The sequence below is a fragment of the Chanodichthys erythropterus genome, chromosome 6 (genome assembly GCF_024489055.1).
Source record: "Chanodichthys erythropterus isolate Z2021 chromosome 6, ASM2448905v1, whole genome shotgun sequence".
In the NCBI taxonomy this organism is placed as follows: domain Eukaryota; kingdom Metazoa; phylum Chordata; class Actinopteri; order Cypriniformes; family Xenocyprididae; genus Chanodichthys; species Chanodichthys erythropterus.
Window position 1 is genome coordinate 25,237,501 of NC_090226.1, and position 27,289 is coordinate 25,264,789.

General features: G+C 44.1%; 1 protein-coding gene across 3 annotated transcripts in view; it reads right to left on the minus strand.

Moving 5' to 3' along the window:
* The window catches only part of LOC137021686 (band 4.1-like protein 1), a 660,940-nt gene that overhangs the window by 3,236 nt on the left and 630,415 nt on the right, over window positions 1–27,289 (minus strand). For all 3 annotated transcript variants that reach the window (XM_067388496.1, XM_067388498.1, XM_067388497.1), the window contains one exon: window positions 20,546–20,668. In XM_067388496.1, the coding sequence (XP_067244597.1) occupies window positions 20,546–20,668 (123 nt within the window). The remainder of the gene's footprint in view (window positions 1–20,545; window positions 20,669–27,289) is intronic.

Below are 27,289 nucleotides of genomic sequence, written 5' to 3' on the forward strand. Positions count from 1 at the left end.
AGAGAGCTTGCGCGCACGAGGGAGGAGCTATGCTCGTTCTGTCCGTCAGCGCAGCAGTCATCTCCCTCCATTTTACAGTCGAATGGTGGCTAGAACGGCTCCAGGTTCAAAGGTCAATACGGAATGGATTAATCTGCGTTATTTTTTAAACATGTTATTTTTTCTCAGATTAATTAATCGAAATTAACACGTTATTTTGACAGCCCTACTTTATAAATAATCTTCTTGATTAGTTTCATCACCTTAGCATACCAGATAGATTAGAATAACTCGATGTTACAAAGAAACTATTGACTCTCTCTTTTCCAGCACACTAGACTCAGTTGCTCCTTTGCACTTAAAGAAGATTAAGGAAAATAGTCCAATGCTGTGGTACAACGAGCACAGCAGTAATTACTTTATGAACTTCTTTACTTGCAAGATTGACAATATTAGAACGATGCAACCATCTACTACAGTATCATGTCAGACAGTGCATTGTAGTGTCCCTGAGGGAAAATTCCATTCGCTCTCAATGACAAATGCGAAACAGTTAGTTCATGCGTTCATGACCTCAGGGCTAAATTACTGTAATGCTCTACTGGGTGGTTGCCCTGCTCGCCTGATAAACTATAGCTGGTCCAAAATGCAGCAGCTAGAGTTCTTACTAGAACCAGGAAGTATGACCATATTAGCCCGGTTCTGTCAACACTACATTGGCTCCCTATTAAACATCGTATAGATTTTAAAATCTGGCTAATTCCTTACAAAGCACTAAATGGTTTAGCTCCCCAGTACTAGAGTGAGCTCTTAATGCATTATTGTCCTTTATGTCTATTGCGATCTCAGAATTCAGGCCAGTTGATAATATCTAGAACAGGGGTGTCCAAACTACGGCCTGGCCCGCAGATGAATTTCAAATGGCCTGCAGCTTGTCTATTAAAATATATTATATGTGGCCCGCCATGCATAATTTACAAAAAATGCAGTTTCACAATGTCAACACAAGGTGGCAGTACTAGATTTTAGGCCAGGGAAACAATGTGAAACAAAACAGCGCTACTTTTGCGCACTGCACAGCGCTTGACTCACAAGCTCACAAATGTGTTTACTTTCTCTCTATCACTCTCTATCACATGACCATTAAACAGCCAGTGGGAAGTGTTAGAGTTTGGAATAGAGGTCTCAGGTACAAGCTCAGGTACAAGCTGCTAATTTAGTTTAAAGCCAGTTGAAACAGCGCCGACTTAATCAACAACACTAATGTGTAAATCAGGAGAAACATTAAGCTGATTCAGATACTGTTTAACCAACAATTCAACAACATTTATCATGGATTTACTGTGGTAACACTAACCGTAACCGTGGTATTTTGTCAGAAATGTGTCACAGTCACCGTCTCGTCCCGTTTTTTTTGGTTGTCATGTGCTTCTTTGTTCCTAGTTCCCGCCACTCATCATTCACCATGGACACTAATCACCCTCACAGCTGTTTGTCAGTTACATTGTGTATTTAAGTTCCTTCCTGTCTTCAGTTAGTTGTCCGGTATTGTTTATGTCAAGGTGTGTGTTGCTACCCGTTCTTCTGTGTGTTCACGAAATAAACTACGTTTTGGATTACCTTCTTCTTCCTTGTCTATTTGCCTGCAGCTAAACATGACAAAATGTAGGTTAATATCTCATTTCATTTTAATTTTTAATGTAGACATGTATTAAATGAGTAATAAAGGCCAAATTACAGACTAATGTTTTTTTTTTTGTCACAAACTTCCAGTTTTGTGCATTCATATTTATATTAAATGTGTTTAAAGTGTAGGAACTATGGACGAACCAAAGAAAGAAACAGAGAGACAATGCAGACCCTTTTGTTTCCTTACTTCACAGAAAAGCCAAAGAGACTGTTCTACAAATAAAACTGCATCAAAATTGTTCCAACAATTTTAATGGACTTATCAAACATCTTTTAACTACATACATTTTGCATTATGTGTCCACAAGTACTACCTGTGACCAGTTATGCTGTAGAACACTCACAATTCATGTAAATGTGTTAACTCTTGACTGAAAGTATGCCTTATTTGGACTTGATTTATTTCTTTTCATCTTTCTTAAATTATGGCTTGAATGAAATCTGTTTAAAATTTATCATATTCCAGTTAGGGCAGAGAAAAGCCCTTTTGAAACAGGACAATATCTGATTGGCCAGACCTCCTCTGAGGTGTGACAAACAACTAAGTTTAAATTTTCATATTGCAAGATTGTGAACTAGTTAGGTTTGTTCTGCTCAAAGAAGTCAAGACAAGTACCAAGAACAATGGAATAACAAGAAGAAAAGACAAGCCGCTCATTCAAGCCATCCAACCTTCACTCACTTTTCTTTTCTTTTCTTTTACTTAATTTTTCTTTACCGCTGAAAGTCTTGTGTCCTTAGTTTCGCAGCAAAGTTCAACCAACGACTTTTGCCGCTTCAACTCCAGCAACAAAGAGACTTCCTTTCATTGTTCCACACAGACCTGACCCTGGACAAATCATCGACTTGGGAAACCTCTCTGCAAAATTCAAATTTAAAGTCAACTTTAAAGTACCTCCAGATGAAAACTGAACTGGTGCATTTAAATTAATGATTCATGATTCGTTCAGGTCTTTGAAATGCATTGATAGGAATTCTGTTAATCATATCACACTCTCTCTCTCAAAACTCTTTCTCTCTCATTTCCTTTTTTTTACTGCAACGCGTATGAATGTATGTGTGTGTATGTGCGTGTGTTTTTGTTAGATTAGTTTGTGTTAGAATAAATAAAATCTCTTGCAGATTTTTAAAAGAAAGTGTCTTGTATTATGTGTTTCTATAATTTAATGTCTTAAATGGCGATCTTAAGTTACCGTGCTTTAATCAGTGTTTTCACGATTGTTGGATATTTATATCCGCTAGAAGAGCTTATTACGGCTCGAGCAAATAAATGCTGGATGAATCAGTTGCTCGGTCGTAAACTTACAACTCTTTATAATTCCCTAATAAATTATTTCATTTGAGCTAATTTTACTTCCTAGGGTGTGTTCCCTACATAGACTAAATACCATAAAGCCATTCTAAATATAGAAACAATATTTTTACTTTTTTAGTGAGGTGCCATGTGTGGTTTTACCTGTGGTGATCTAATTGGAGTACTTTTTATTTAAATTAAAATTAAAAGTAGAGTTCTAACTCAGTAATAATATTTTGGCCTTTAAAAAAGAGGTTGTTAAAAGTTTTACAGATATTGTTTGTGTAATAAATTTACATCTCTGTCCAATCTCAAGCTACTTTACTATCAGCTCAAGCTTTTGTCAAATCTGTCATGCTTTCAAGAAACAAAACATGTAATATAAATATGTATATGTGTGCGTGTGTCACAGTCACATGGACTTTCAGTTTATTTGTTTGCATTGTCACGTGTTCCTTTGTTCTGTTTCCCGCCACATTTAGTCACCATGGACACTCATTGGACCACGCCCCCTTGTTAACCTGTTTAGCTTGTTTGTGTCAGTGTATTTAAGTTCCTGTCTGTGTTCAGTTGTTTGTCGGGTCTCGTTTGCATTTGGATATGTTTGGTGTATGCTCTACTCTGGATTCTGTGTTTCTCCCTGTGGATTATCTAGTAAAGACTTATTATACGTTACTCTTCCTCGTCGTGTGTTTGATATACCCGCATCCGTAACAGCATATATATACAGCTATGGAAAAAATTAAGACTTAACATTACTTAACATTGATTTCTGTACTTGGAGTGGTCTCTTAATTTTTTCCATAGCTGTATATATTATATATATATATATATATATATATATATATGATAAGGGACTGGTCCCCCAAATGTGTCCACAACATCGAATCTGGCCCCCTTTTTAAAACGTTTGGACACCCCTGACCTAGAATATCAAAATAAACTGCAAGTGGTAGATCATTTTCCTTTTTAGCACCTAAACAGTTTTCCTAGCATTTTTCGGGAAGCAGACACACTCTGTCAGTTTAAATCTAGACTAAAACCACATCTTTTTAACCTGGCGTACGCATAACACATTATCTACCTCTATAATTCAAATCATGTAAATTGTTAGGCTACATAAATTAGGTCAGCCGGAACAGGGAACACTTCCCATATCACCTGATGTACTCACTACATCATTAGAAGAATGGTGTCTACACTAATATTAGTTTCTGTATGCTCATCCCGAGGTTTGCCGTAGCCTGCCAGATCCAGTCTGAGATGAAGGACCTGCACCTAGACACAACCAAAACACAGCCCTGAAGTGTCAACTAAACTATCCCCTGCGAAGGCCTCCTTCCCTTTCCTTTCCCTATGTATAGATAAAACGTTATCAAAATTATTCCAGTTCGCATAGATCTGCGGACATGACTAATTTTTCTGTATTATATGGACCAGACAAGTAATTTGGCAATATCACTATGTAAAAAACCAAGCATCTGTGCACATACACATTCAAACACGCAAACCTATAGACTAAACATGTAAATGAATGGCAAGAATCCATTAAAGGTCTTCGGTTTTCAGTAGGAATGGTGTCATTTAAGTGGCCCCTAAGTTAATAATTAATTTTTACAATGAAAATGATTCAATCAAAAACCTACTTTAGCTCGATAAAAAATATTTTCTTAGAGCTGCTGTAAAGCCAAAACAATCTGTCAATTCATTTTTCTATTATCACTGTAAAGCTGCTTTGTAACAATCTGTATTGTGAAAAGCGCTATATAAATGAAGATGACTTAACTGACTGACTTGATTATAGACATGATAGAGACATAATAGAGTTCTAAAGAGGACAAAATGTTGGTGCGCATCTCACTGACACATCTGTGACCAAGAAAGCAAGTCTTTGTGGTGTCATATCAAGAGCTATTGTATTCAGGGTAATGTTGGCATACCACCAAGTAGGATGAACCACATCCAACAGGAGTTACTGTCGATGCAAGAGGAAACTGTCTAAAAGAGATGTCCAGATACTAACCTGGATTGTATCCAAAAAACATAAAACCACAGCTGCCCAACTCACTGCAGAATTAAATGCACACCTCGACTCTCCTGTTTCCACCAAAACTGATCATAGGGAGCTCCACAGAGTCCATATTTATGGTCGGGCTGCTATAGCCAAATATTTGGTCACTCGTGCCAATGCCAAATGTTGGTTTCAATTGTGCAAACAGAGCAAATCTTGGGCTGTGGACAATGCAAAACATGTATTGTTCTCTGATGAGTCCACCTTCACTGTTTTTCCCACATCTATGGGAGTTATGGTGTGGAGAAGCCCCAAGGCCCTAAGAGTTTTATCACCCATTATATCACTGCCAAGAACTACCAAACATTGTACCCTGAAGGGGGTGCCATGTATCAACATGATAATGCACCAAGACTTGTGACAGAATGGTTTGATGAAAGTGAATTTGAACATGGCAGTCACCACTTTGGAGTATTTTGGAGGAGCAAGAAAACGTTTTCCTCCACCAGCATCACATAGTGACCTTGCCACTGTTCTGGAAGAGGAATGGTTCAAAATCCCTCTAGCCAATGTGAAGGACTTGAATCTGTTGTTCCCAAGATATTGGATGTAAAAAGAGATACTGATAAATTCTGATCTAAAACCAGGTGTTTCAGTTTCACTGTCCTATCCCTGTATTTATAATGCATTATAATTTAATTATAATTTAAAATCGCTGTTTATTTTTTCGTACTGCCATCAAGTCTGAGACATTGTTGCCATGATGCTAAGGGTTTACGTCTTGCTATAACAGCAGGTGCTTGTGTGTGCACACATCTAGTGGGGCAAACTCAGCACTGGCAACAAACAACGCTCCCAGTGCCTGGAACTAAACAGGGGGTTGGGAGGAGAATGGAAAGTGGTCCAGTCCTGTTGGTATCCCCTTCATGTTTGGAGTTTGCAGCAGGCTTGGTCAAGGCCTTCCTTCACCCTAGACCGGGTTATGTTCCCAAGTTCCCCACTAATGTGGAAAGATCTATTGTGTTGCAGGCCTACTGTTCTCTTCCCTTTCAGACATTGATGAAATATTTTATGTATCCTATAGAAAACAATTGTATAATTAGTTTGCTTACTATATAAGCCTGAAGTGTTTTGAGGCCTCATGGTCTATCTGACTGTGATTACAAGGGTCAAATGTATCTAAGAAGTTAGCTTAGCCACTAAGCATGTTTTGTTGGAATTGTTCCACTAGACAACAGGTGGCTTTGAAATGAATAAGACCATAATTAAAGGTGTCATGTGAAGGGTATTGCCTCTGGGGAATGTTGATTGACTATGAGAAAGGGTTGATCATCAATTGGCAGAATTCCACAATTAGAGAGTAAGTCAATAGATGAAGATTAGTTGGCAGTTGGCCACTCCTACAAAGAGAACAGGATAGCCAATTAATGAAGTGACTGTGGTGAAAATGTTGGAGAGTATTAAGGAGATTCCAAGAAGAGAAAGGAAGAAAAGAACCTGTAAATGAGATCATTGGAAGAAAGTGTAGGGGTGAATCTTACCAGAGAATTTTGCCACTTTGATGTGAAATAACAGATAAGAAAAATTTATAAGAACTGCACCCTGGGCAGAGACGGATTCAGATGTGCAGCTGGCATCTCACTTTGTTGCTTGACAATAAAGTTAAAACTTCTGGGACCTGGAGATTCAACTCAGAGTTTTCTTTGAGATCAGAACTGAAGGGACACTGAATTTGCCACAACAACGACAGAGCAGGAGAAGTTAAATCTGCTTTGCCCAGTCAGGGCATTTAGATGTGTATGTCCACAGATTTGCCCTGGGGCATAAATCTGATCAACTGTTTGTGTTTTGGGTCACCCTGGAAAGTGGGTAGTTGAGGCTATCTCTCTTCCATATGGGTTGGCTTCCAGCCTTCACTTCAAGGCATGCAAAGCCTTATTATCAGAGGCTTCTCTTCAAGGCGTATATGATGCAGGAGGCTGGTCCTCTTCAGCACACATTCATTTTACAACCTAGATCCACCCCAGGGTCCCTGGTTTTTCTGTCTTAAGCCGAGTTCAGACTGCACGATTTTCAAAGTAGTCGGGCCACTGTTCTTTTCACACTGCATGACTATCTTGGCCAGCATTAAGTCGCTGCTGTGTTCACACTGCACGATGGATCGGCGACAGAAGGTTTCACACTGCATGATTTTACAATAGTTAGAATTGCCGACAACTCTGTCTGGCACACAAACTACATTTCACAACCAAACACATGCGAGATGTGACAAGGAAACAATGCGATATCACGCGTGCAAGACCGGAGTTCTCACGTGAGACTGGGATTATTATGGTAAATGGTAGCCCACAAGAAGCTTGCAATACGAATTGCCTGTGCACTGATTTGCAGCGAAAACAAGAAAAAGAAAAGAAGAATATGGAGGAGGAAATGGTTGGGGAGACGTGAGGAACAAGGATTGTGTGTTCTGCAACGAGAGTGGTCTATAACTCCTCCCCGAACTCCCCACTGCTCTGTATCTTGCTCTCTCATTGGCTGTCGGTCATGGCTGATGCAGTTTTCAGTCAGAACACTTATCACACAGCAGGATTTTTGAATCGCCAACAGGTCCAGGTATTTAGCATTCCAAATATCTCACGGGCGTCTGCGACTCGTCGGCGATTCTCTCCAATCGCGTCTTTGCTCATACACACGTGAACGAGCACCGATTTACCCGTGATTTCGATTTTTTGGCATGTTTCCAGATTGGTGGGACAATTTGCATTTTAAGATGACATGTTAAAAATCTGTGTAAATATACCACTTAACTGTAAACTACATGCTCTCAACACCTTTCCACTAATGTTATCCAGTTATCTATTATTAAATTTGATCCTTTTAAAAGACCTATCCTGTAGCAGCATCAATATCAAACACCGTATTACTCTGTGAAGAATCATACTTTACTTTATAATCATCCACATTAAATCTTAAATAAGATACGTTTTGGTCGATTGGTCGAGTAGATGAGAGAGACACATTAACATTTACACCTGGTTTTTAAATCCATCTCCTTTGTCCACTTTTGACCTCTTCTGTCCTGATTTCTTTGAAGGGAGGGTTTATGGGTGGATAAATCTATGGTCTATTTCAGATATTTCGATCTAATGGATGAAATAAGCTCACGCAATTTACATATGAACGTGACCGGAAATGACAGAAAATCACATGGAGAACAGTTTTCGTTTCTGTTCTAATATCCGCAAAGACCATGCTGAAAGCAGTGAGTGTGTGTTAGAAATTAGGAATGGTGCAAGAAAATTGAGCTTGGTGCATTTTTCATCTTCAAACCAAACTTGGGTCTTTAGCCAACAAAGTTTAAATCCCATCTAGCTAGGTCAGCGCGTTAGGTCAGTAGGCGGAGAGTAGGAAGTCTTTTCAGGCTGTTTGAACGCAGCGTCTACACTGTGGAAGCAATCCAGCTGAATGCGTTTTCGATTACCTCTGGAAGTAGTCGAAAGTGGACAAACTCAAAATGTTTTAGAACCCTTTTACACCTGTATTACACCTGTACTGTTGTCCACTTGTGATCTTATTGACCAAAGTGCATCTTAATACCAGGTGCAAACAGGGCCTGAGATGTTTTCATTGTTGTCTTCCTTGTGTTGATAATACAGTATGAGGCTCCATAAGTAAACAATATCTCACAAATCCTTCAGACTGGTCAGATGACAATCTCCTTCCAATGTGCATAATTCTTATTTATTCAACAATTTTCTTGTATTGTATTTTTTTCTGCCCTGTCCTTGGCTGTGCCCTGTACTTTAGGAAGGAATCATCTGACAATTACCTAAAGTGATGTGACCAAAACTCACAATATCCATTTAGTGCCACCTGTGAGATCCACTAAATTAGTGGTACTTGTGTAGACCACAAACCCCTTCAATGCCTGCCTGTGTTTTTCAAGAAATCCTGAAGATCTTAACTCTCAGAGCCCGGTGAATGCGCCGGCACATTCTGCTGGATTTTTTAAAAATCATGATTAGCGTTCAGATTGGCAATTTTATCACAGAACCAAAAGATACTGGACCTAAAGGCACAGGGACACGTTCACAACCTGATTGGTCAGATTTTATGATGTATTGCCTATTTTGAGATGGAACTTACTGAACATCCGAAACAATGCTATGTGCTGAGATAAATGCACTTGTTGTGTGTGCATAGCCTGCATAGGATGGTATTTTGGCCATCTGGGAACTTGTGAAGACCTTATAAAATGTATAAAAGAGTCACAACAGCTGTGGGAATCCATCATTCACACACACAAATGATCTGCTGTGTGGAGAGGCGCGACTGAAGCCTGTGATGGGCAAACTGAAGACTATGATGAGAAAAAACGATATGCGTGAAAAGAGGGTTCGGATGACAGCGTTCACACATGTTCAAATGAACCGCACTACCAGAGCAATCGCACCAGGGTTCGTTTTAATTGGACCAAACATGACAAGTGTGAACACACCCTCTGTCTCTGCGAGAAACTTTCTGAAACACATCTGCTGCCAATACACAGCCAATAGTTATCACACAGACATGCAAGATATGTCTTTAGGCCTTATTTCAGTTTTCTACAACTACAACTAACTACAAACTTTTACATGTCACGGTTCGCAGATGCATTGTTTCCTTCTTGTCGCGTGCTCTGTGTTATGACCGCAGTGGGTGTGTTTGTGTTTGTGTGCGAGTGTGTTTGTGGGTGTGCCCAGGCCACGTGGGTGATCAGTGGACCCAGCTGCCACTCATCACTCTCCCCACCTGCTGCTCATCACCTCAGTCTTTTTATACTCACCTCGTTCATCTCTCCTTTGTCAGATCGTTGTTTGGTGTCCTGTTCGTGGTTGTCTTGTCTGTTCCTGACCGGAGTCCCAGTTGTTCGTCGTCTATCTGTGGATTACTGTCTTCGTGCCTTGTCTACTGTCTGGAACCTGGAATCATCTCACCGCCACTCTTCAGTCACCACGTCACGTCACCAGCCGACCATCTCAGTCCCTGCGCCACCTGAAGCCTGCCCGTTTTCATTGACTGTGTTTCTGTTACTGCTTGTTGTTGAATAAACGACGTTACTTGCATTTGCTTCCTGTAGTCAATCATGACAGAACGATCTGACCAAGGAGCGGAAGCAGCAAGCACTCAGCAGTCTTCACTGGAGGATTTCGTCAACAGCAGCATTCGTCGAATGGAGTCACAGGAGAGAAATCTCAACGAGACGGGAAGAGCCGTGCAGGCTCTCGTGGCGCAGGTATCCGAGCTCACCCAGCAAGTCCAGCTGCTTCGTGTTCCCGCTGCGCCGCCCACACCGGCCGTTTCCCCACCCACACCAGCGAGCGTCGCCGCTTCGGAGCCTCGTCTTCCAGTACCCGAAGCTTATTCAGGTGAACCAGGATTTTGTAGAGCTTTTCTGACACATTGTACCATGCAGTTTGCTCTGCAGCCCCACACTTTCAGCACCGAACAAAGCAGAGTGGCTTTCGTACTGACGCTTCTGACGGGGAAGGCGTCGCTCTGGGGAACGGTGGTGTGGGAGAACCAAGACCCCTGCTGTACCTCGTTCCAGTCACTCTCCGCAGAAATGAAGAGAGTGTTCGACCGCTCAGTCGCGGGGAGAGAAGCCGCCAGGCAGTTGGCGGAACTACGCCAAGGAGAGAAGTCGGTGTCTGATTATTCCATCGAATTTCGTACATTGGCGGCAGAGTGTCACTGGAACGAGGAGGCGCAGTGGGACATGTTCCTGCATGGGTTGGCTGACCGTGTTCAAAGGGAGATCTACGCGCTGGACCTCCCCACCACGTTTAATGGTCTCGTCGACCTGGCGCTCCGGGTGGATGCTCGGCTGACCAGGGCCGAGCGGAGAAGTCCAGTCCACAGGAGTGAGGAAATCCGGAGGTCCAGCGGCGGGGACACGGTCAGTCCTATTCAAGATCATGAGCCCATGCAGGTAGGTCGAGCTCGGCTTTCCCGGGAGGAGCGGGAGAGGCGGAGGTCCCAAGGACTTTGTTTATATTGTGGCAAGGCGGGACATTTCGCTTTCAACTGCCCGTTAAAAGGGCAAGCCCGGCAGTAAGTTTGAGGCTACTGTCGGGTGGGATCTCCGCTGGAAAGTCCTCAACCACATCCACCCTCCTCCCGGTGAGATTGGGATGGTCACATCACCTTCACAACTGCAACGCACTTCTGGATTCCGGGGCAGAAGGTAACTTCATGGACCAATCTTTCGCCACCAAGTTCCACATTCCTTTCAGACCACTCACCGACAGAATCGCTGTTCACGCACTCAATGGACAGAGTCTTCCCACCATTTCTCACATCACTGAAGATATCACCCTGATCACCGCTGGCAACCATTCTGAACAGATTAAATTTTTTATTTTTGACTCCCCTCACACCCCCGTCGTCCTTGGTCATCCTTGGTTCACCAGACACAACCCCCGGGTAGACTGGGTCCAGAACTGCATTGTGGCCTGGAGTGAGGAGTGTCATAAGTCTTGTCTTGTCTCTGCTTGTTCGTCTTTTTCTGGTTCTGTCTTACAGGAGGAAGCAGTGGATCTGTCTACCGTGCCCGTTGAGTACCAGGACCTGAAGGAGGTGTTCAGTAAGTCCAGGGCTGCTTCTCTTCCTCCGCATCGTCCCTACGACTGTGCCATAGATCTAGTACCAGGGAAGTCTCCGCCTAAGGGCAAGTTATATTCACTTTCGGTTCCCGAAAGAGAGGCTATGGAGAAATATATTTCTGATTCACTAGCAGCCGGGTTCATTCGCCATTCCTCTTCTCCAGCGGGGGCGGGGTTCTTTTTTGTGGGGAAGAAGGATGGTTCCCTGCGACCTTGTATTGATTACTGGGGGTTGAACAACATTACGGTAAAGAATACCTATCCTTTGCCGTTAATGTCTTCAGCCTTCGAGAGGTTGCAGGGAGCATCCGTCTTCACGAAATTGGATTTAAGAAATGCTTATCATTTGGTCCGCATCAGGGAGGGTGATGAATGGAAGACCGCCTTTAACACCCCTAGGGGGCACTTTGAATATTTGGTCATGCCATTCGGGCTTTCCAACTCCCCAGCGGTCTTCCAGGCACTCGTCAATGACGTGCTGAGAGATATGGTCGATCAGTTCTTATTTGTCTACCTGGACGACATATTGATTTTTTTCCTCATCTCTCCAGGAACACGTACAGCACGTTCGACGAGTGCTTCAGAGGTTGCTAGTGAATGGGCTTTTTGTCAAGGCGGAGAAATGCGTTTTTCATGCACAGTCTGTTCCTTTCCTAGGATACATCGTGTCGACTGAGGGAGTACGCATGGACCCTGAGAAGGTTAAGGCTGTGGTAGATTGGCCAAATCCAGATTCCCGTAAGGCCCTACAGAGGTTTCTGGGGTTCGCCAATTTTTACCGGCGTTTCATTCGCAACTTCAGCCAACTAGCCTCACCTCTGATCGCCTTGACCTCCCCCAAAACTACGTTCAGGTGGTCAGACGCAGCGGAAGCTGCGTTTGCCAAACTGAAGGCTCGCTTTGTTTCAGCCCCTATTCTCGTTGCCCCTGATCCATCACGGCAGTTTGTGGTGGAGGTCGACGCATCAGAGGTGGGGGTAGGTGCAGTGTTGTCCCAGCGTTCTTCCGCAGACGATAAGATGCATCCGTGCGCGTTTTTTTCACATCACTTATCTCCCGCCGAAAGTAACTACGACATTGGTAATCGGGAGTTGCTGGCAGTCAAGTTAGCGTTGGAGGAATGGCGCCACTGGTTAGAGGGCTCTGGGGTACCCTTTATCGTCTGGACCGATCATAAGAACCTAGAATACATCAGAACTGCCAAAAGATTGAACTCCAGGCAGGCTCGGTGGGCACTTTTTTTCGGACGTTTTGATTTTACTCTCTCGTACCGCCCGGGTTCCAAAAACATCAAACCCGACTCTTTGTCTCGTATTTTTGACCGTTCCGAACGCCCGTCTACTCCCGAGTGCATTTTTCCCGAGAGATTAGTTATCTCCACACTCACATGGGAGGTCGAATCGAGAGTCAAGTCGGCTCTAGAAGGGGTAACGCCTCCGCCCGAGTGCCCACCAAACCGATTATTTGTGCCGGAGGGATTACGGTCCATGGTCATTCAGTGGGGTCATTGTTCCAACGTGGCATGTCATCCAGGAGTCAGTCGAACTAAGTTTTTTGTTAAGCAACGATTCTGGTGGCCTCTCATGGCTCGTGACGTTCGCGATTTTGTCTTGGCTTGCTCAGTCTGCGCCGTTGGTAAGACTTCCAATCGTGCCCCAGAGGGGTTACTTCAACCGCTGTCAGTCCCTTCGAGACCCTGGTCCCATATCTCGCTAGATTTTGTGACCGCCCTCCCACCCTCCCAAGGGAACACGGTTGTTTTAACCGTAGTGGACCGGTTCTCGAAGGCGGCTCATTTTATTCCCTTGCCCAAATTACCCTCAGCCAAGGAGACAGCGGTTACGGTCATTGATCACGTCTTTCGGATTCATGGCCTCCCGGTAGACGTGGTCTCTGACAGGGGTCCCCAATTCGTTTCCAAATTTTGGCAGGAATTCTGTAGATTGCTGGGGGCGACTGTTAGTCTGTCATCTGGGTTTCACCCCCAGAGCAATGGTCAGACTGAGAGAGCCAATCAGGATTTGGAGCGAACGTTGCGATGTATGGTCTCCAAGAATCCTTCCTCTTGGAGTCAGCAACTCTCAATGGTGGAGTACGCACACAATACTTTACCAGTGTCGTCCACGGGCCTATCTCCGTTTGAATGCAGTGTAGGTTACCAGCCACCTATTTTTCCCAGTCTGGAATCCGAGGTCGCGGTCCCCTCTGCCCACGCCTTTGTCCAGAGGTGCCACCGAACTTGGACGAGAGCCCGAGAGACTCTCCTCCAAGTGAGGGAACGCACCAAGGCCAAGGCCGATCGCCACCGGTCAAGGCCTCCGGTTTACGTCGTCGGTCAAAAAGTGTGGCTTTCTACCAAGGACATTCCTCTCCGATCCGTTTCTAAGAAGCTTGCTCCTAAATTTATTGGCCCGTTCACTGTCACCAAGATCATTAGTCCGGTGGCAGTCCGCCTTAAACTTCCTCCAGTGTACAGGAGGATTCATTCCGTCTTCCATGTCTCCAAAATTAAACCTGTTTTTCATTCTGAGATTAACCCGCCAGCCCCGGTTCCCCCACCGCCGCGTCTCGTAGATGGGGAGCCAGCTTATTCGGTAACTCGTATTCTGGACTCTAGGCGGAGGGGACGCGGATTTCAGTACTTGGTGGACTGGGAAGGTTACGGTCCGGAGGAGAGGAGTTGGGTTCCTGCCAGGGACATTCTGGATCACACCCTTATCGAGGATTACAATCGACAGGTAAGGGAGTCGGGGAATGCCAGGAGGCATTCCTAGGAGGAGGGGTACTGTCACGGTTCGCAGATGCATTGTTTCCTTCTTGTCGCGTGCTCTGTGTTATGACCGCAGTGGGTGTGTTTGTGTTTGTGTGCGAGTGTGTTTGTGGGTGTGCCCAGGCCACGTGGGTGATCAGTGGACCCAGCTGCCACTCATCACTCTCCCCACCTGCTGCTCATCACCTCAGTCTTTTTATACTCACCTCGTTCATCTCTCCTTTGTCAGATCGTTGTTTGGTGTCCTGTTCGTGGTTGTCTTGTCTGTTCCTGACCGGAGTCCCAGTTGTTCGTCGTCTATCTGTGGATTACTGTCTTCGTGCCTTGTCTACTGTCTGGAACCTGGAATCATCTCACCGCCACTCTTCAGTCACCACGTCATGTCACCAGCCGACCATCTCAGTCCCTGCGCCACCTGAAGCCTGCCCGTTTTCATTGACTGTGTTTCTGTTACTGCTTGTTGTTGAATAAACGACGTTACTTGCATTTGCTTCCTGTAGTCAATCATGACATTACATACATGCTGCTCTCATATTATTGTAACAGAGTTTGTGCTGAATACAGTGTAATCAGACTTAAAAGTAACAGAAATAAGCACAAATGTCAGGGCATGTCAAAACACCTCCAGGGTCCAGAAAAAACCTCAGGGCCCAGAGGATTAATTTTAGCTGGTTCAGGTGTGTTTGATTAGGGTTGGAGCTGAACTCTGCAGGACAGTGGTTGCGTTCCAGTTCGTTTTTTTATGCCCTTTCATTATGCTAACTTCCCTCAGACTGTACATCATTGCTTACATTGCATAAGTGCCCACTACTGGTGGAACCCTTACAATGGGCTAAACTGGAACATCCCCAGCCTTGTAACCTTGATCACTTGGAATACACTATGGAGTTGATTTATTATTTAAATTTTATTCCCTTACAAAATTGTTTATTGCAGCATTCTATGTTATATAGGTGTGTTTGGGTTGTTTTAAATATTAAAATATATTTGTCACGGGTCAGGGTGTGTCGCCAGTTCGTCTCTGTTGTTTGTTAGTGTCCTGTCATTTTCTGCAGCTCATGAGTCGGGCAATCAGCGTTGCCTTAGCACTTTGTGCACAATCACGAGCTGATCTCCCTCACCTGTCACATGTTTCTCTTTCCCTATTTATTCCCAGCTGTGTCTTCCTTTTGTTGTCAGTTGATCACTATGTTGTGTCGCGAGGACGTGTTTTTGTCTGTGTTCTCTGTCTGTGCTCTCTGTCTTGTGTTTGTGCTCTCGTGACTTACCTGCTATTTTGCTGTTGTGCTCAGGACCCTAAGACGAGGAGTCTGTAGCGGGACTTTATCTCCTGCTGGCCTCCTGTTTCTTCGGTGATATCCCAAGTCTGTGTTTCCGCTTTTGATGTGCGGAGAACACGGGAATCACCATACAGTTTCTTCAAGTTCACGTTTCACGTTGTCATCAAGATTTCCTAAATAAACTTTTCACTTTGTTCACTGCATTTGAGTCTTCTATTTATCTGAACCCTGACAGAATCAACTGACCAAAGGATGGACTCAGCGGATGAACTTGAGCTGCGTCGAGCCATTACTCAACAGGGCATTCTTTTGGGACGGCAGCAGGAGGAATTGACGGCTTCTCATCAGGCCATGACGGAGATGTCACGTCAGCTAGCCGGGATAACTCAACGGCTGGAACAACTTCAGACCAACCCTCCTGTGATGCCTACTGCTTCCCATCAACTTGAGGCTGAAGTGGCCGTTCCTCGCCGTTCTGAACCTCGCCTTAATCCACCTGCTCCGTACTCCGGTGAGCCTAATTCATGTCGCTCATTTCTGTTGCAATGCTCATTGACTTTCTCACTACAGCCTTCCTGCTTTCTGACGGAGAAGTCCAGGGTGGCTTTCGTCATCATGCACCTTGCAGGGATTGCGAGAGAGTGGGGAACGGCCATGTGGGACAATGAACACGACTGTTGCAGACCATACGAGGATTTCTCACAGGAACTTCGTAAAGTGTTTGACCGTTCTGCGTTGGGCACTGAGGCGGCACGAGCATTGTCGCTTTTAAAACAAGGAACTCGTTCAGTCTCGGAGTACTCCATCGAGTTCCGTACACTCACAGCATCCTGTGGCTGGAATTCTAAAGCACAATGGGACCACTTTCTCCATGGACTAGCGGAACACATTAAGGACGAGATTTACTCCCTGGAATTACCCCCTTCTCTCGACGGATTGGTCGATCTTGCTATTCGGGTCGACAATCGGATTTCTATCCGTTCCCAGCATCGGAGGGCAGGCTTTTTTCACGAGTCCTTCACCAATACACCAGGCGCGGGAGGCGCTACGTCACAGGATTTTAACTCGTCTGAGGAGGAACCCATGCAGGTCGAGAGAGCCCATCTGAGTGTCACGGAGCGTCGTCATCGGCTTGTTAATAACTTGTGCCTCTACTGCGGGGAGGCGGGGCATATGGCGGCTGCTTGTCACGTAAAGAAGCGGCACGCACCTTTCAGGGGACAAAGCACGGTGAGCGTAACTAACACGCTGCTGCCATCTGGTGGCCGTGCTGTCCTCCCGGCTCTTCTGCAGTCGGAGGGGGCTGTTCATCAGGTGTCCGCTTTGATTGATTCTGGAGCGGAGGGTGATTTCATGGACATTGGGCTGGCTGAACACTTGGGCATTTCGTGCTCTCTCTTGGCGGAACCTATTTCAGCCAAAACCCTTTGTGGTACTCCTCTCGCAAGAATTCATTCCACTAAGCTTGTCAACCTCACCATTTCAGGCAATCATGTTGAGAAGATTCAATTTCTCCTCATACACTCTCCTTCCGCTCCAGTGTTTTTGGGGCACACTTGGCTAACTAAGCATAACCCTCACATTGACTGGGCTCTGAATTCTGTGTTAGCATGGAGCTCATTCTGTTTGTCTCAGTGTTTAGTTTCTGCATCATCTCCTTTAATGTCTGTTTCTATGTTACAGGAGGAACTGGTGCACCTGGCGGATGTACCGGAGGCTTACCATGACTTGAGGGCAGTGTTCAGTAAGTCCCGAGCTTCATCTCTCCCTCCGCATCGCCCGTACGACTGTGCGATAGATCTATTACCTGGCACTTCTCCACCCAAGGGGCGCCTTTACTCACTCTCCAGTCCTGAGGGGGAGGCCATGGAGAGATACATCAACGATTCTCTTCTAGCCGGTATAATACGTGCTTCTTCCTCTCCGGCTGGGGCGGGGTTCTTCTTCGTGGGGAAGAAGGATGGGTCGTTACGTCCCTGTATAGATTATCGAGGGCTGAATGACATCACTGTAAAGAATAGCCACCCTTTGCCGTTGATGTCTTCAGCGTTCGAACTCTTGCAGGGAGCGACCATCTTTACGAAGTTGGACTTACGCAATGCTTATCACCTGGTTCGGATTAGGGAGGGGGACGAATGGAAGACCGCCTTTAATACCCCCACAGGTCACTTCGAATATTTGGTTATGCCTTTTGGACTCTCTAACTCCCCGGCGGTCTTCCAGGCACTCGTCAACGACGTGCTCAGAGACATGGTCAACCGGTTTGTATTTGTTTACCTCGACGACATCCTGATCTTCTCCCAGAACGAGCGTGACCATGTTCAGCACGTCAGGCGAGTGTTGCAGCGGCTACTCGAGAATCTGTTGTTCGCTAAGGTGGAGAAGTGTGAGTTTCACGCACGGTCGGTTCCGTTCCTGGGTTTCGTTCTGTCACCCGAAGGTATCCGAATGGATCCGGCTGCTTGTCACGTAAAGAAGCGGCACGCACCTTTCAGGGGACAAAGCACGGTGAGCGTAACTAACACGCTGCTGCCATCTGGTGGCCGTGCTGTCCTCCCGGCTCTTCTGCAGTCGGAGGGGGCTGTTCATCAGGTGTCCGCTTTGCTTGATTCTGGAGCGGAGGGTGATTTCATGGACATTGGGCTGGCTGAACACTTGGGCATTTCGTGCTCATGGAGAGATACATCAACGATTCTCTACTAGCCGGTATAATACGTGCTTCTTCCTCTCCGGCTGGGGCGGGGTTCTTCTTCGTGGGGAAGAAGGATGGGTCGTTACGTCCCTGTATAGATTATCGAGGGCTGAATGACATCACTGTAAAGAATAGCCACCCTTTGCCGTTGATGTCTTCAGCGTTCGAACTCTTGCAGGGAGCGACCATCTTTACGAAGTTGGACTTACGCAATGCTTATCACCTGGTTCGGATTAGGGAGGGGGACGAATGGAAGACCGCCTTTAATACCCCCACAGGTCACTTTGAATATTTGGTTATGCCTTTTGGACTCTCTAACTCCCCGGCGGTCTTCCAGGCACTCGTCAACGACGTGCTCAGAGACATGGTCAACCGGTTTGTATTTGTTTACCTCGACGACATCCTGATCTTCTCCCAGAACGAGCGTGACCATGTTCAGCACGTCAGGCGAGTGTTGCAGCGGCTACTCGAGAATCTGTTGTTCGCTAAGGTGGAGAAGTGTGAGTTTCACGCACGGTCGGTTCCGTTCCTGGGTTTCGTTCTATCACCCGAAGGTATCCGAATGGATCCTGCTAAGGTAAAAGCGGTTGCTGATTGGCCCACCCCAGATAGTCGTAGGGCAATCCAGCGATTTCTGGGGTTTGCCAATTTTTACAGGCGATTCATTCGGGGTTTTAGCCAGGTTGCCCTACCACTGAAAAGTCTCACCTCCACACGAATGCGTTTCTGTTGGTCAACGCTGGCTCAAGAGGCGTTTACAAACTTAAAGAGTCGCTTCATTTCGGCTCCCATTCTCACCAACCCCGACCCGTCTCGCCAATTCATTGTGGAGGTGGACGCGTCTGAGGTAGGAGTAGGGGCAGTTTTGTCCCAGAGATCATCTGCGGATGACAGAATACACCCATGCGCCTTTTTTTCTCATCGTCTCACCCCTTCTGAACGGAATTACGACATCGTGAATAAGGAGTTACTGGCTGTTAAGTTGGCACTGGAGGAGGGGCGTCACTGGTTGGAGGGCGCGGGGGTTCCATTTTTAGTTTGGACCGACCATAAGAACTTAGAGTATATTCGTTCCGCGAAAAGACTAAATTCTCGACAGGCTCGGTGGGCACTGTTCTTCAGTCGGTTTAACTTTGACATCTCATATCGCCCAGGTAGTAAGAACGGTAAACCCGATGCGCTCTCACGGATTTTTGAGGCTGAGGCTAAACCCATCTCACCGGAGACCATCATGCCTCCCAACCGGGTGGTCATGGCGGTCACCTGGGGAGTGGAGTCCAAGGTCCGTGAGGCGCTACACAGCGTCACTGTTCCCGCGAGGTGTCCAGCGGGGCTGTTATTCGTGCCTGAGTCGGTCCGAACAAGCGTTCTTCAGTGGGGCCACTCATCCAACCTAGCTTGCCATCCAGGAGCGACTCGAACATGTTCGTTAATTAAGCAGCGATTCTGGTGGCCGTCTATGGTGCGGGACACGCGTGAGTTCGTATCGGCCTGTCCAGTGTGCGCTGTGGGTAAGGGCTCGAATCGACCCTCAGCAGGGCTACTCCGGCCACTGTCAATTCCTTTGAGACCCTGGCCACACATAGCCATGGACTTTGTCACAGGCCTACCCCGTCTAGTGGCAATACCGTACGTGGAGGCTCGCCAGACAAGCCCTTTCTCAGACTGGCGAAAGGAACAAGGCATTGGCGGACCGTCACCGTTCTAAGCCCCCGCTTTACGTGTGTGGTCAGAAGGTTTGGTTGTCAGCCCAGGACATTCCCCTCAAACTTCCTGCACGTAAACTGGGACCTAAATTCATTGGACCGTATACCCTGACATGAACCCTGACAATATTAATATATATATATATATATATCATAGACTAGTTTGTAGTGGGGTTTTAAATAAAACGTGATCTGCAGTGATGTCACATTTAAGTTGCATTGTGGTATATGGAGCTGCCTGAAGTGTACATATGAAGTAAAAATCTGTCAAAATCAAGTGGTAGAGGGTCTGTCCATATAAACTTCACGAAGTGGAACTCACTTCAAAATGTCGGTGGGGATTCCTCCAATGTGAAGTGCTTAGGAAGTTTGTGAGTGTGTTAAAGCAAAGTGTATGTGGAACGCAGCAATGGGTCCCCAAGAGCAAGGCTGAAAACCTCTGTGATAGTGGAAGTAAAGACATTACAGTTAAATTCTCACATGATCAGAGATGTCTTCGACAGGAACATCAGAACCATTAGAATGCAGTTCCATTTTAAAATCCCCTTTTCGCAACATCTGTGCTGCACTCACTGCACTGGGGTCTTTCTTGGAAACAGGGGGCTGATGAGTAAAAAAGAGACAAAAATATTTACATTAGTATGTTGAGTATTTGCTTTTGTTACAAACAGTATAAATAGCCATATCAAGTAAAAGACAGTTGTTCTAAGTTAATTGAGCATACATCAATCCATCAATCACGGCCATGATCTGTAATTAAGTCAGGATTATTATTATTGACACATATGCATGAGGTGCATCCGGTCAATTACACAATATGATTTTCAGATGATACAGAAGATGTTTACAGTATCCAACACATTTTTATTTCACAGTAAAATAGAGGATGTTTGTTACAAATTGTTTAGTTATCCATTCAATAAATATATAAATTGATTCAAATGAAACAATTCCCCACTCTACTATTTTCCACTCATTTTATTTATATTTCAATATATTTTTATTTTTTAATATATATTTTTTTATTATTTAGTTTTTGTTATTATTATTATTATTATTATTATTATTATTTTACTTTTTGCATGATGGGTAAATATCACGGTTATACGGCAAGGGGCCTTAAATTCAAATCAAATACTAAAATTTGGATTGCTATAGCTATCTTCATTTCAGAAAATCTCAGATACAAAAGTTAATTTATACAAAAGTTAGTTGATAAAATTCTATATTATTGAATAGGTTTGAATGAATTTAATGAATTTTTTCATAACATGTCCCTCCTTCTGTTTTACTAATGCCCTATTTATAAATAATAATAAAAAAAAAACACAATGAAGTACCAAAAAAAAAAAAAAATGAAAATAAAGAAATAACAGAAAATGTCTCCCTCCCTGAAGGAGGGAACGGAGAAGTAGGTCGTAACTGACAGGCAAATTGGGGATCGCTTTGAGAGACCAATCTACTTCGAGTGTAACTAAAATGAGCCAATGCACATTGGCATGCGATGATTGCATCAGCTGCTTTGCACTGCAGTGCTAAGCAGAGAAGGTTAGTCACCGCTGTTCTGCAAAACCCACAAGTGTGACTATTGGAAAAGGAAAAGGGAACGCTGCAGAAGCCACATCCTGCCCGTACGGAGGTGAAATGTGGCGGTTACACAAATGGACTAGCCAAGCAGGCTAGTACAAGATGTGGAAGTCTTTGGGGTGGTTCCAGCCTAGTTCTAGGGGGGAAAGAACACCAGCAGAGACACCAGAAGCTATACAACTATCTGTCAGCGAGGTGCGTTGAGTTAGCATCCAGGAGGAAGCAACACCTCTAGTTGAGTGTACTCGCAACCTGAACAGGCAAGGCACATCTTGGGATTGGTACACCAAGACAATAGCATCCACTATCCAGTGGGCTAACCTCTGCTTGGAGACAGCCTTTCCCTTCTGCTGGCCTCCGCAACAGACAAAGAGCTTGTCTGAGGTCCTGAAACTATGTGTTTTGTCCAAGTACAGCCACAGAGCACATACGGAACAGAGAAAAACCAGGGCTGCCAGTGGCAGAAGTATCCGTGAATACCACAGCATACCTGGACACTTGTTCTAGGGGAACTCCCAACCATAGAAATGAAGGGTCGGACCACAGGCTGAAGGTTTGGTAACAGTATGGGTTGATTGACACCCGGTGTGGTGTGTGCCGCTCTGCTACACCCATCTTGGGACTCAGCTGTGAAGCCAGTGCAGAAGCGGCCTCACATGAAGTAACCTGAGTTACTCTTACTGTGGCTGCAGATGCCATATGCCCCAGGGGCTCCTCTGTGAGTCGTGCTGTCCGGTTGACAGAGTTCAACTCCATACCAAGAAAAGAGATCCTCTGCACAGGGGAGAGTTTTCTCTTTTCCCAGTTGACCGGAAGTCCCAACAAGCTGAAGTGATGGAGCACCATGTCTTATGCTCGACCCTCAAATGCAAAACATAGGAACAGTCTGTGTCAAGGGAAAATCAAGACATGAAAGTACATGTCCTTCAGGTTGACTGCTGCAAACCAATCTTGGGGATGGATGCATTTCGAAAATGCATTTCTGCGTTAACATTTTGGAAGTCATGTATTGACTCATTTTAGTAACACTCGAAATAGATTGGTCTCTCAAAGCGATCTCCAATTCGTCGGTCAGTTCCGACGTACGTCGAACATGACTGACTGAAATGGAACAAATCCAAATGTTACCTAAACACAAATAATGAAGAAAAAAAAACAAAACAAAACAAAACAACAACAACAAAAAACAATTGCAACATAATAATGTTGTTTAAAAATGTGTTATTATTGTTTCACATAATTCTGTAGATCTCTTCCTGTTATGGAATGCAAACTCGCCCTTACAGGTTCTATAGCTTGATGAGCACGACCTTCAAGGAAACATTCTCTTCCAGGTGATACATCTTGCAAATTTATGTGATGAGTGGATTGAGACCTGCAGGGAGTCTCGTCAAAACTATCCCTGCCCAGCTGCACTTTGTTTTCTTCGACCAGCTTAGCCATTTCTTTAGAAAACTCCTCCATGCCACTGTGTAAGTCCATACTGGCAGTGAAATCCACCTCAGTTTCCAGGTTTGAGGTGGAGCTGACAGTCATACTTGAACATTTCCTCTCGATGGCTGGGTAGATGTCTTTCGATCCAGCTAGCTCATGATTATAGTCTTCCTCCAGGACAGACTGAGGCTGCTGCTGTTGAAGAAAGAAAGGAGGGCAGCATTTTTCTACATCACATATGATTGAAACAAACAGTAGTTATAAAGAAAAAATGAAGAAATCATGGCTGTGCATTTGAACTGTTAATCATGCTTGAAATGACCCAGTGTAATGATCCAGTCATGAGATCATACATGACTGTTCTAACAGCAGGTAAATATTATCATATGGTTTGCAAAGGCATGTGATGGTATCACATTTTCATATCACAATAATTGCTGAAACTTTTGTCACAGTAAATAGTATAAACAGTCACAGGTACCACAGTACTAAATAAAAAAAAACAGGTTTAAAAAAACAAAAAAAAAAAGGGGGAAAAAAAAATGTTTGAAGGAAAAAAAGAAAATACAAAACTCTATTTGACTTCCTGTCTTCTCTGTGACAAGCAGGTGTCAGAAACAGAAAGTTGTGCAGTGGTAACCCAAGGTACTTTATTTCTGCTTTTACACAAGCATTTGAAAGTGAACTAATCCTTTAATATTGTTATATTGGCCTCAAAAGAGTCTTAGTAGAAAATCTAGCCTTGTTTAAAGAAAAACATGCAAAAATATGCAAACAGTGTGAAATGAGACACCTTAACATCACATTGTGGGTCTTCAAGAGTAGAAGTAATGGGCTCCTGTAACAGAAAAGCAGAACAACAGAGCAAGAAGCAGTCTGAAGTTAGCTGTTAATGAAGCAGCACACCAGGGAAAAAAAGACCTAGGCTACTTTGTAACTAAACACGTTTTATGCACTCTATAGCAGGGCAGTCAAAATTGGCTAAAAAACTAAATTCAAATTTTTTACTTAAACATTACTAATATTTGGATTGTATTCAAATTTAAAAGGCATAATTTCTGTTAGGGGGATAAGCTTTTGGCTTGTCTCCTGAGGCCACAATAGGGCGCAATGAGCAAAATATTAATGCAATGCATTAAATTGTTTATTCAAAGCAATGAAATACCATGAGTGACTGTACAAAAAGTCAGTCATGGTATATCAAACTTTATAATTCAAATATAATTTTGCAAATTGCATAAACAATTATGAACAAAGTAGAATCATGTATTTATGCATAGTTTATACAATGAGTTGAAGAGCAAATCACACAGAGTAAATCAGGGTATGTTGTGATCATTCGGTTTTTTTTTTATTTAATATTGAAATTAAAAAGAGAAAATGGCACCTTTTTCTTATATATATATATATACAGCTATGGAAAAAATTAAGAGACCACTTAACATTGATTTCTGAACTTGGAGTGGTCTTTTTTTTCCATAGCTATATATATATATATATATATATATATATATATATATATATATATATATATATATATATATATATAAATAAAATATTGTTCGCTTTTAAGTTCAGATGTAGAAAATGAATAAACAGCTTGAATATTTAATCTCTACAACTGTCCCAATTTAGAGGCTGCATCTTTTGAAGGCCTCTTTGGAAGGCCGATTGCGTCACTGCGGCGTGACGAAGGCTGTCCGAATTTGAAGACTCCTTCAAATGCAGGCCTCCAAATGCGTTCCTTCATTTCCTTTGTGGCCTTGCATACCTCAGAATTCAGTGCGCACCGTGGACGACAGGATTTTTTGAGAGAAATCGCTGAATTATACTTTTAAATGTAAGCAATGGATTTCAACTTACATATCTAATAATACAAATATATATATATATATAAAAAAAAAAAAAACTTTAAATTGGTTCAAATGTTCACATATCTTACTAAAATGCAATCATATGTAGTTTATACTCTTATAATATTATATGCAGAAATGGACCATGGTGAACCTACATGTTATTTTGTGAACCCTGTTTTGTTTTTTAATATAACTTTTAAAAAAGTGCAGTACAAACGTTACTGCCACTCATCAACGGTAGCTGTCAAAGTTGCTAGGTGACAAGAACAATCCTCCGTAGGTGTCACACCCTCACATCACATGGAGTGTCAGTTTGTTTATTTTCATTAGTCACATGTGCTCCTTTGTTCTGTTTTCCAGCCACAATCAGTCATCATGGACACTGACCTAATTATCACAGCTGTCTGTCATTTGAGTTAATTGCCTGTGTATTTAGGTTTCTGTCTTTCCTCAGTTCAGCGTTGGGTCTTGTATGTTACAAGTGTTGTGTTCTGTTCCGTTCCTGCCTTCATCTGTGCTTGCCTGTTGGATTATCTAGGAAAGACACAGCCACCACGTTACAGAAGACCCAACCAAAAGTGAAACTAAGTGACGTGCTTGTGAAAATTTTCTTTTCGTTTTTTTTTTCGTGTTCAGTGTTTTTTGTTCCATTTTCACCCCTGTTTGCACCATGGACTTTCCACCAGTCAAACTCATGTGCTTTGAGCAGGGAGAAAGCTCCCTTGAGAAACATTTAGAAGGGTTTCTGGATTTTGCCCATCAGACCACCTTCCCGGACTACTACGGGGAGGGTCCTCGAGGGAGATTTGCGTCATGTGGAGTGGGTGCTGGCATTCTGTGGATCAGCATTCACCGTCGAGGTTGCTGCCAGCCCCACTCCCCATCCAGTGCCCAGCCAGGGCCATCTAGACAGCGACGATCAACGACCTGAGCCCACTGTAGGTGGATGGAGACCGCTGCGCTTTATGAGAGCGACAGGGGATTACATCGCCATGGAGCCCAAGCAGTGTGCGCTTGACCACGTGTGTGAGTCGGCCAAGCCATCTATCGCTGAAGGAGTGTTGGTGGAAATAGAGGTTTTGGAAGTGAGCCTCCTGGGCATGAGGAGACCGAAGCTCCGCCTCCAGCTTCGGTGAGCTACGATCTGCCTCCATCCGTTGCCCTGGCTCCTGTGCCTGCGCTCCTTCTGCCCTCGACCTCAGCACGTCGGCTCCACCTGGGTCAAACATCGCTTTGCGTCCGCTGTGGACTTGGAGACCATCCGCTGCTCCCTGGTCCTCTAGCCCTTCGACTACGACTTGCTCCGCCCTACCTCAGGCTCCGTCTCTGCCCTTGGTTGCTCCATCTCCAGAACCGCCTCCTGCATTATCTGCCTGATTCACCATCTCTTTGTCCTCCTCACCACCTCTCTAAGGCACGAGGACGCACCTTCCGGTAGGGGGTGTTCTGTCACACCCTCACACCACATGGACTTTCAGTTTGTTTTCATTAGTCACATATGCTTCCTTTGTTCTGTTTTCCTGCCACAATCAGTCACCATGGACACTGACCTAATAATCACAGCTGTCTATCATTTGAGTTAATCGTCTGTGTATTTAAGTTCCTGTCTTTCCTCAGTTCAGTGTCAGGTCTCGTATGTTAAAAATGTTGTGTTCTGTTCTGTTCCTGCCTTCATCTGTTTTGCCTGTTGGATTATCTAGTAAAGACTTATTGAGATTTATCTTCTTCATTTTGTGAATTCCTATACAGCCACCACGTTGTGGTAGGCTAGACCGTCCCATTTAACAATGCTCGTTCTGAACTTTGGAGCCTTTGAAGGATGCAGCCTCTGAATTGGGATACAGCTTATGTGGGTGAGAATTAAACATCCCTTTCTGTTGATTGGCCAACTAATCTGTGCCATCATCAGTTGTTCCTCAGTTTCATGCAACAGAATAATAATCCTCCGCTGTTGTATGATTCTTAGCGTGTTTACTGAAACTAGCCTACATTTAATCTCTTTTTCATCAAACAACCAAACTAATGAATGGCTTGACACAAACCAAACCAGGGCAGAGATTATCAGGGCTTACTTCTGTGTTGGGCATAAATTTGGCAACCTATGCATGAAATATTAGTTTACCTCATAAATATTAATTTACTTCACATCTGCACCCACGACTACCCTCTAGCCTACATATTTGGCACACCGCCTGTTTTATTTAGCAGACCAACTATCAAAATTCAGATGGCGGTGTACCTTCTCTTAATTACACAAAAATACAGCACCTTCTTATTCAAGAACATGAAGAACAAAGAATGTGCACCAGGTATGTTTTGCTTTTTTATGTTTTTAATTAATTTATGA